At 38.0% G+C, this 9,872-nt stretch overlaps 1 protein-coding gene across 1 annotated transcript; it reads right to left on the bottom strand.

Moving 5' to 3' along the window:
* Positions 1-5,506: 5,506 nt before the first annotated feature.
* On the bottom strand, positions 5,507-6,488 carry LOC104227293 (protein LURP-one-related 12). Its single transcript, XM_009779511.2, has 2 exons — positions 6,102-6,488; positions 5,507-5,975 (listed from the first exon to the last, which is right to left on the bottom strand). The coding sequence occupies exons 1-2, from the start codon at positions 6,324-6,326 to the stop codon at positions 5,559-5,561; spliced, it is 642 nt and encodes a 213-aa protein (XP_009777813.1). The 5' UTR covers positions 6,327-6,488; the 3' UTR covers positions 5,507-5,558.
* Between the last annotated feature and the right edge of the window lie 3,384 nt (positions 6,489-9,872).

The following is a 9,872-nucleotide window of genomic DNA, read 5'->3' as shown; positions in this document are numbered from 1 at the left end:
GGAACCCATCGCACCGGAGTGACTAGCTGATGCACTCGGCATAGAAGAACCCTGAGCTGACGGGGCACGAGATGAACTCTGAGCTGGGAGGGCGCTAAGTGAAGGCTGGCCCTGCTGAGACCCATGATAACTACGACCTGAAGACGCCCCACGATACTTTGGACGGGCTGACTGAGTAGGCCTGAAAGAACGATATCTACCATGCTGGAACTGGCCCCTCGAAGGAGCACCACTATAACTGCCTGATCCTCGAGGCCTCTTGGCCTTCCTCTCCTCTCGCTCTTGACGGCGAACAGTCTCAATCTCGCGAGCGATATCAACAACCTCCTAGAAGGTAGCACCCATCACTCTCTCTGGTCATAAGAATACGGAGATGATAATTAAGATCATCAACAAATCTCCTGATCCTCTCACGATCTGTCGGAACCATCCAGACGGCATGATGAGCCAAATCAGAAAACCTCGACGCATACTGTGACACAGTCATATCCCCCTGTGGCAACCACTCAAACTGTCTATGCAGCTCCTTTTACGGGACTACGGTACATACTTCTCCAAGAAGAGAGTGGAGAACTGCTGCCAAGTAAGGGGCGCTGCACCAGTCGGCCTACACCTCTCACACGCCTCCCACCAAATGAAGGCGGCCCCAGAAAACTGAAAGGTGGTAAATGCCACGCCACTAAACTCGAGAATCTCTACGGTACGGAGCATCCACTGACACTTATCTAGAAAACCCTAGGCATCCTCGCCCTCAGCACCACTGAATGACGGAAACTGGAGTTTACCAAACCTCTCAAGACGACGTTGCTCATCATCCAGCATAACTGGTACAATGAACTCCTGAGCTGGTGCAACCGGCTAGGCTGGAGGTGCCCCCGGCGTCTGTAGTCCCTACACTACCTGCTCAGGTGTGCAAGCAGCGGGGGTTTGATTGCCTCCCCCGGCCTATGAAGTAGCTGCTGCTGTGGTGGCTGAAACTGCTTGAGCCAGGCCGGTGCAAACTGATAAGATCTGGGTCAAGGCCTCCTGTAGACCCGGGATCATGATTGGCACAGCTGGTGCCTAAACTGGTGCTGTTGGAACATCCATAGCTGGAGCGTGATCTTGAGCTGGGGCAGCTGGTGGATCAACAGGTGCTGCCCTCGCTGCTCTGCCTCTGCCATGACCACGACCGCGTCCACGGCCTCTGGTGGCCTCAACGAGTGGCACTGGTGGTCATCCACCTCGTCCGTAGCTCGCGTTCTCACCATCTGTGAGAGAATAGGATAATAGAAGTTTAGTTCTCGGATCAACAAGTTTGCATGACAAGAATTCAAGAATATGAAGTTTTTCCTAAGAGGTTCTGCAACCTCTCGAGGATAAATACAGACGTCTCTGTACCGATCCGCGAGACTCTACTAAACCTGCTCATGACTCGTGAGACCTATGTAACCTAGGCTGTGATACCAACTTGTCACGACCCTAACCCCGAACCCGGTCGTGATGGCGCCTCTCGTGAAGACAAGGCCAGCCAGTCTAACCCAATTCGTCCTTTTAAGTAGTTAAATAGCATAAGAATAATTCAAACATGATCTAATAGCACAATTTGCGGAAATAGAGATAACAAAGCGGAAATCCAACCCGACACAGCCCTAACCGGGGTGTCACAAGTCATGAGCAACTAAAGATCCAAATACGAGTCTACTAAATACAATATCTGGTACAACTGTTTGAATAACATAAAAGTAATAAGATTAGGGAGACACGGGGGCTGCAGACGCCAATAGCTACCTCGTAGTCTCCGAAACACCGCCTGGATTGGAGGGATCAGCACTCAGGAACGGGACCTGCTACGCCTGAATCTGCACACAGGGGTGCAGGGAGTAAAGTGAGTACTCCAACTCAGTGAGTAATAAATATAAATAATGGCTGAAAGCAAGAAAACACGTGAAAACATAAACCAATCTATACCGAAGCAGTAAAATCACTTAAACAGTAAATCAGTGAAATCTCAAGTAAATTTCCTTTCACAACCAGTAAAACAAGTAATTTGGCAGGTAATTAACAAATAGAAATCCGCCCCTCGGGCAACAACTCAGAATAGTACCAGCCCCTCGGGCTCACTCTCAGATCACAATGGGTACCCGCTCTCACTGGAGGTGTACAAACTCCAGAGGGGCCCCTTACGGCCCAAGCGCAATATCAAGCCATCTAGTGGCATCAACTCTCGGCTCTCGGCCTCACATTACTCAAGCCACCTCATGGCGTATAAATGTATTTCAGGCCCTCGGCCTCATATCACTCAGTGTAGCCTCACATCTGGCCCTCGGCCGCACTCAGTCTGAAAATCATCACAAGCCCCTCGGGGATTAGTAAAACATTAGTTTTCAGCCCAAAACATCATTTAGAAATATCATTTAAGTCTCAAAACTGAGTAAAAGTGGTTGAGTTGTAAAACAGTAGAAAACAACAGGACTGAGTTCAAGTAATAAGTCAAAACAATGAGGAAATAGTGATAAAAATCACCGAAGGGTTCAAATAGTTGACACGAAGCCCAAATATGGCGATCAACCCAAATCATGATGATAACAAATAAGTTTCAGTCAAATACGCGGTAAAATCATCAATCGGGACAGACCAAGTCACAATCCCCAATAGTAAATGACCTAACGCTCATCATCAGCGTGTGTCTCACCTCTATATGGCACTACGATGTGCAATCCGGGGTTTCTAGCCCTCAGGACATCATTTATAATCATTACTCACCTCACCGACTAAACCTCTAGCTCGCGACGCCTTTGCCCCTCGAATCGGCCTCCACGCGCGTCGAATCTATCCAAAATCAGAAGGAATACGTCACAATATGCTAAGGGAACAAAGCCCAAGTGAAAGCAATCAAAAAATATCAAAAATCCCGAAATTAGCATAATTTGAGCCCCGTGCCCACTCCTCGAAACTCAGAAATTTTCGCATCATTAGATTCCTTATCACCCCACGAGTGCATACATATCAAAAGTCCTCAAATCTAACCGCAAATGGTCTTTCAAATCTCCAATTCAAAAGCCCAAAATCCCAAGCCCTAGTTCTTCCATTTTTAGCTTAAATTCCATGATTTTCTAGGTAGATTTCACAATAAAATCAAGTTTTTGGTCCGAAATTCTTACCTCCAAACGTTTCTCTTTGAATCCCTCTTCGATTTCCTTCAAAAAGCTCTCAAAAAGACCAACTATGGAGTAAATGAGCTTCAGAATCGCGGATGAAATGAATTAAAACATTCTGCCTAGGGGTTTTCGCATCTGCGACCCCACCACCGCTTCTGCAGTCTAGCATCCGCTTCTGCGGAAATCACTTAAGGGACCAGATTCCGCATCTGCGGTCCACGAGCCGCATCTACGACTCCGCAGGTGCGGTCCATATGCCGCATTTGCGGTCCCTGACTATTCTTCCCAAATCCGCTTCTGCGGCTCCCCTTCCGCATGTGCGGCACCGCACCTGCGGCCCCCAAACCGCAGGTGCAAAAACACCAGAACCAGCAAAATCTGAAGCTGCATTAAACATCAAACTTTCCCGTTAGCCATCCGAAATCGCCCTGATGCCCCCCGGACCTCAACCAAAAGTACAAACATAATTCAATACCTTATCCAAACTTGTTCCAATCATTAGAACACCTCAAACAACATCAAATTACCCGAAACACATCGGATTCAAGCCTAATTTTTGAGAAATCTTCCGAAATACGTTTTCGATCAAAAACCCAACCAAACCACGTCCGAATGACCTGAAATTTTGCACACACGTCCCAAATGACACAATGAATCTACTGCAACTCTCGTAATTCCATTCCAACCCTTATATCAAAATCTCACCAATCAACCGGAAATTGCCAAAATATCAGTTTCGCCAATTCAAGCCTAATTCTACTCCAGACCTCCAAAACCAATTCTGATCACGCTCCTAAGCCATAAATCACCTCCCGAAGCTAACCGAACCATAGAAACTCACATCCGAGCTCTTTAACACATAAGTCAACATCCGGTTGATTTTTCCAACTTAAACCTTCTTAAAAGAGACTACGTGTCTCATTTCTTACCAAATCCTCTCCGAACTCAATCTAATCAATCCGATCACATAAAACGCGGATAACGAAGCATAAAGAAGCAGAAATGGGAAAAACGGAGCGATAACTCATGAGACGACTGGCCGGGTCGTCACACTCACCTTAAGGAAAATAGTCCTAATTCAATTTTAATTCACTAAAAACTTCATATTCTAAAAGGAAAATATTAAATATAGGTGGAAAAATATTAGAATGTAAATTAATCTTTTTAAACCAACATATTAAAAATACTAGACATTAACTATAAGATTAAGTGTCTTTTAAAAGCTTAAAATTAGAATTTATTTTTGATATCACCAACTACTTATTTTACTTAAATTTACTTTGTATAATTTATCTCATACTATAATCTTTGAAAATTACACCTCAATAATTTCAACAAGTAACTATAAAAACATAAGAGAGAGAGGTGTTTGGTTGTTGGCAATAGTAAAAAAAAAAACACGAATAGCTTTGTTAATACAATATCCAAACTTAAATATCAGATTGATTTTTTAGGCTTGAAAAATATAATTTTAAATAAAATTATAACTATAGTCAAATATTTAAAACTTGCAATGAGTTAATATTACTAATTTCAATCAACAAAAATTGAATCGTTTTTTTTAATAAGAATAAATATTAATGTTTTTAATAAACAAATTAAAAAAAAATCCCATTCAATTTCTTTCCAAATCATCATATAAGTAAACCCTTTTTCGACAAGACTTTTAGATACAAAAATTAGATTTATTTTTATAGGAATAGCATTTGTGGTGGAAAAAATAAAAAATAATGCAAATTCGATTATAATATAGTAATAAACATTAACTGCAAAATCCTATAAAACTCTTGAATAAATTCATACATATAATTTCATATATGGAAAATTAAAATAAAAAAAAAAGAGTAGATTAATTAAAATGTAGCGGTTGAATTTACTTTCTGTAATAGTAATTTATTTTTTTAATCAGTTGGAAATAGTTCCTATAGTATTTCTTATATATTAAAGAAATAGAACAAATTGCATTTTGCTCGAGAACAAAAAAAAGACGTTTTGTGTCAATTGAATGAGATGGTTAAGAACTTATATGGGGCAAAGTTTTATTTTCCTTGACCTACCTAAATAAGATCAATAATTATCACTTTTAGAAACTTACAATTTTGAACTTTAACTTTATTTTATAACTCAACCATAATAATATAACATTTATGTAATTCTTTGAAATATTAGTTATTGATACTCTAAGAATAGTCTTGTATTAATGAGACCGCCTCGCTCCAGGTAAATCCGCCCCTGTGTATAGAATATAAGATAATAATACATATATAACCATTCCACTAGTGGTTTACCGAATTCTTTAAATGTGATATTTTAATCCAGATTCTTTTCAGTTAGTAGGATTTATTATTTTACAAAAAAGCAAAAAGGGAACAAAAGAAAAGATTAGTTTTATAGATTACAGTGACATGGGATGAAAATTCAAGAAGAAAGATTGGGATAATCGGATATGGGGTCCGCATCGACCCGATTATCATTCGGATTAACATAATCATCACCTTGAATCTGATCAAGCACAAGGACTAATCCCATGGCGAAAGCACCATCAAAACCAGGCTTAACTGATAAAGAGAAAACGTCCTTCCCAAGCACTACATTGGCACAAGTATCCACTTTGCGTCTAATCTCAGCCACTGATACTTTATCGGCGTTGAAAAACGTGCAGTTCCTCTGCGCAAATGACCCTTCGATCTGATACTCTTCCATTGGATTGCTGTATACCTCCACCGTCACGCTCGATCTTCCGATAATTGAGGATCTACGCACGCTGAATATTGGCTTTTGTCCCTCTTCTCTTTCCCCTAAGAATCCTTCCCACCTGTTATGTAGACTCGGCCTCTGTTCCAAAGAATCAAAACTGAATCAACTCGTACATTGAAAACTGAATGAATATCGCAATTATATGATAACAACAAGGTCAAAATTAGAAATTGAAAGTTAGGGATTTTGACTATTGATGAGTACCTTACGTCGAACAGTGAGAAGGCATCTACCAGTGGCGTCCATTAGAACGAGTTCACCCAGGTCACGAGAGTCCGGTCCATACGTATCGACTCGGAAAACAAGCTCGCCTTTGCAATCGTAGGCAGTGAAGCCATCGCCAGTGAAGAAAAGGGAAGTCTTGAGAACTGTGAGATTCGTCTCTTCACTATAAAGGTATGCATCTTCAACAACAGCTTTACCATTCATTCTCTGGTTCAAATTGCTTGTCGTTTGGATTAAAATCTGAATTCGCAAAAAGCTTTACTATTCTTAACAATTAAAGTTAACCTTTTGGCAAGAAATTAGATATTTATGAACTGAAGATTCCAAAGGAAGGCCTGAGAAGAGGTACAAAATTCGCTAAAGCATGTGGTGTGTATTTATTAGTAAGTGGTCCTATATACGATCTACAGTATTATTTATTAAAGTATTGTACTTAGCAAATAGAGTTATTTAATAATGAAGGAGCGTGAAAGAATCTGACTAGGATGCCTCAAACTTCCAGTTTATAGTACGTGTATCAATATTTAAATTCATGCTCACTCCATTAAAATAGCAAACTTATCTTTTATATTTTTTAGCTCGTGTATGCATGGAACCAACTATATGTTGTGGAGATCACAAATCAATAATAATGGTATAAAATTCAAAGCTAATATTATCAGAAGATATTTACAAGCACTCGTCTAATACATCAGAGGATAACGGAGGAATCCTATCTAATTAATTAATATGCAAATAGTCCCGTCTAATTTAATTACATATTCTAGAAGACAAGAAAAAAATACAATATGCTGGGGCCGGATAACTTTTTTTTAATACCAACTTCCTATAGCTCCCACTAGTAGGGAGATCTTAATACATAAAGTTTGAAAAAAAAATTCAGATGAAACTTCAACCTTAAGACCAAGAACAATATATACATGACATGATTTTAATTCATACTTCTTGCATTTAATTTTAAGAAATGACATCTTAACTTTGAACAAAAGTTATTCGACTAATGTGCAAAAAATTATACTATCAGTGCATATATACAGTTAGATATCTCTATCACAGCATCTCTATATAATAACAATTCACTAAGCAAGCCAAATTTTTTCGAATTGATTTATGTTATATTATAATATATGTTTTTTATAAAACACCCCAACCAAATAATATCAGAACAAATAAGACTATTATAGAGAGGTTTGACCGTAAATTAAAGGAACGGAGGAGAGTGAAAAAGTCTAAACAAGCAAGGACCTTGCTGCAAGGTTGGTGCAGCTTGGTGTATGGGGCAGAACAAGTCGTTGGCAAAGTCAGACGAGGAGCCTAATTCAAAAACATTATGGAAAGTAATATACCTACTTAAGGAAATAATGCCTGTTTGCTGAAGAATGTCCATGCACAGATCACAGATCACAGATGCCCTCAATCTATTTACTCGGCGTCTATCTAAACTTACTATATAAGGAAAAGACTCTACCACCATGTAACGATATCTAAGAGATTAAAAAAAAGATATAGTGGATATTTTTTTTAAAAAAAATATAGTGGATAATGTAATTTACTAAACCCATTTTAAGAAACAGACATCTGTCAAACGACATATGCATGGTCAAATGTAAATGGAAATTAAAAGATCTTGCAAAAGTATCTATGTTTGGATTGATCTGCACTTTCTAAATATGGTGCTTTTAAGAACTCCATTCTTGTTTTATTAATTGGTAGCCGAGAAAGAGACCCATTGCAGCATTGCAGGTGTCACATTTTATAGGAATTGTACAAATCAATGCGTTTTTGTAACTGAGAGAGAGTCGGCCAATTAACTGTCTTGGTTTTTTGTGGCCTCTACTTTCCCTTTAGGTTAAGGGACTGGGTTCCATGCTTTTTAAACGTCTTTGCAGCATTTTTTTATTTGAAAAGTAAATTAAGTTAATCTCAGTTGAGTTAATATTACAGAGGTAATTATGAGCTATGCATTGGCGAAGTAAGAATTTTTTACATATGTTTCTTGGTTGAATTTGGCAAATGTGTGCCAACTGATATAGCATCGATTTGTCTAAAAAATTAGTCTCAATTAACTACGGTGGCTTTTGTTTAGAATTTGCAACAATTGAGTATACAAATTCAGTCTTTGATTCTCTAGAAGAAAAAAAAACAAAAAATGTTTGTTTGAGCTGTTTTTGCTAAAAATTATTACTGAATTTTTTTAAAAAAAAGTTTCAAACTGATGAATAATTCAAGAACTCAAAAATCAAATACCACTCTTATATCCTAGAGTTACAAAAATTCACCAATTATGACATTAATAGTGTTCCTAAGTCCTAACTTGACTTGGAATACATGCTATGTATGGTGGCTGCGATAAATCTCAATGTTCAAATTTCAACTGTAACAATTTCTAGATGGCAGACTTTTTCTTCTTTGCATTTATGGTACCTTTTTTTCAAGATCAACCGACTTATAAGTTAAAAAAAATTTAAGACAATAATATGTGGTTGTAGCTGAGAAGGCAAATTCAAAAGTGTGGAGAGCTAATATGCGCGTTGCCAATTGACCCTGGATCTCGGAATTTTGGGTGTGTTTCTCATTTTGCTTTGAAAATTGGTAAAGTTTTGTAATTGTGGTTGGAGACGTTGACATTTCAACAAGTACACACGTCGGTTATATACCATTTAATCCATGCATTATGTCTATCATTATCGTTAATTAAAAGTAGCTTTTAAGTACCTACTTTTGAACTGTAAAGTTTTATTAAAATTCAATATCCATTAATATATTGGAAAATTCATATCGTTCCTTTAATAATAGAGAGCCGCTTTTTTTAAAGTCATAATGAAAGCTCATACGCAGAATGTGCGCGGAAAGTAATTAAAAAAATCGGCACATGCTTTATTGCCACTTTAAATTCACAGATATGGGATGAGATATTTGTAATGTTTTCGTGGTTAGTAATTTGCTACAATGAAAGTGAAGGAAAAGTTTTATAAGCTTTACAAGAAAAATTAAAGTAAGGATTGCTAGAACATCAATTCAGCATATGGCCAAAAAGTGTTTTTCTTCTTCAGCTACCACATTTTGCAATCATGCATGGTCTTTCTTATTGGGGTAAAAACTTTCTTAAGTAAAGCAAATTTTAATCCATATTCACCCGACGAAACAAGAATTTAGTGAATCTTATTAAGTTTCTAACCCTTCCAAATACTAGACCTAATATCAAATGAAAGAACGGCATTAATGACTAAGTTTGAACATTAGATGGCCATACTCATTTGCCAACAATAATACTCTTAATTAGGTCTTCTATTGGTCCTCTACGCTTAGGTTGAGCAATGGAATTGTACGCTTTAAGGCCTATTATGGAAATGACACAACGGAAAAAACTCAGTTCAACCATGGAATTTTCAGCGATGGTCCTTGTTATATCAGTTGTTTAGTAAATAATCTATCTTTTTATCTTTCTCGCGACTGATAAATTCTTTAGACTACTGTCTAAAGATATATTTTTTGAGCAACTGAAAATTATATGAGAAAAATTAGACTTGGTCTAACATTTTCGGGGAAGTACACGGTTAGCCAGTAATAAGATATGTATTTACTTTTAAGCCACTATTTAAAATGTTTTTAGCTACTGCCTTAATAAACTTTTACCCGCCCGGTCGAAAATACCCCTGCTCATAAAGTTCAGGACCAAGTGTCCTTAACTTATGAGCTTGTTACTGTAAGTTCAGGACTAGCTGTCCTTAATTTATGAGTTTGTAAGTC

Source organism: Nicotiana sylvestris, chromosome 3, assembly GCF_000393655.2.
Source record: "Nicotiana sylvestris chromosome 3, ASM39365v2, whole genome shotgun sequence".
NCBI classification, from domain to species: Eukaryota; Viridiplantae; Streptophyta; class Magnoliopsida; order Solanales; family Solanaceae; genus Nicotiana; species Nicotiana sylvestris.
This window is presented reverse-complemented; position numbering and strand designations above follow the sequence as displayed.

What these genes read in the sequence shown, in the direction of transcription:
- LOC104227293 (XM_009779511.2), bottom strand. Translation starts at nt 6,326, where the DNA reads ATGAATGGTAAAGCTGTTGTTGAAGATGCATACCTTTATAGTGAAGAG. An exon ending in TTCTCACTGTTCGACGTAAG is followed by an intron (nt 5,976 to 6,101) that starts GTACTCATCAAT and finishes TCTTTGGAACAG; the next exon opens with AGGCCGAGTCTACATAACAG.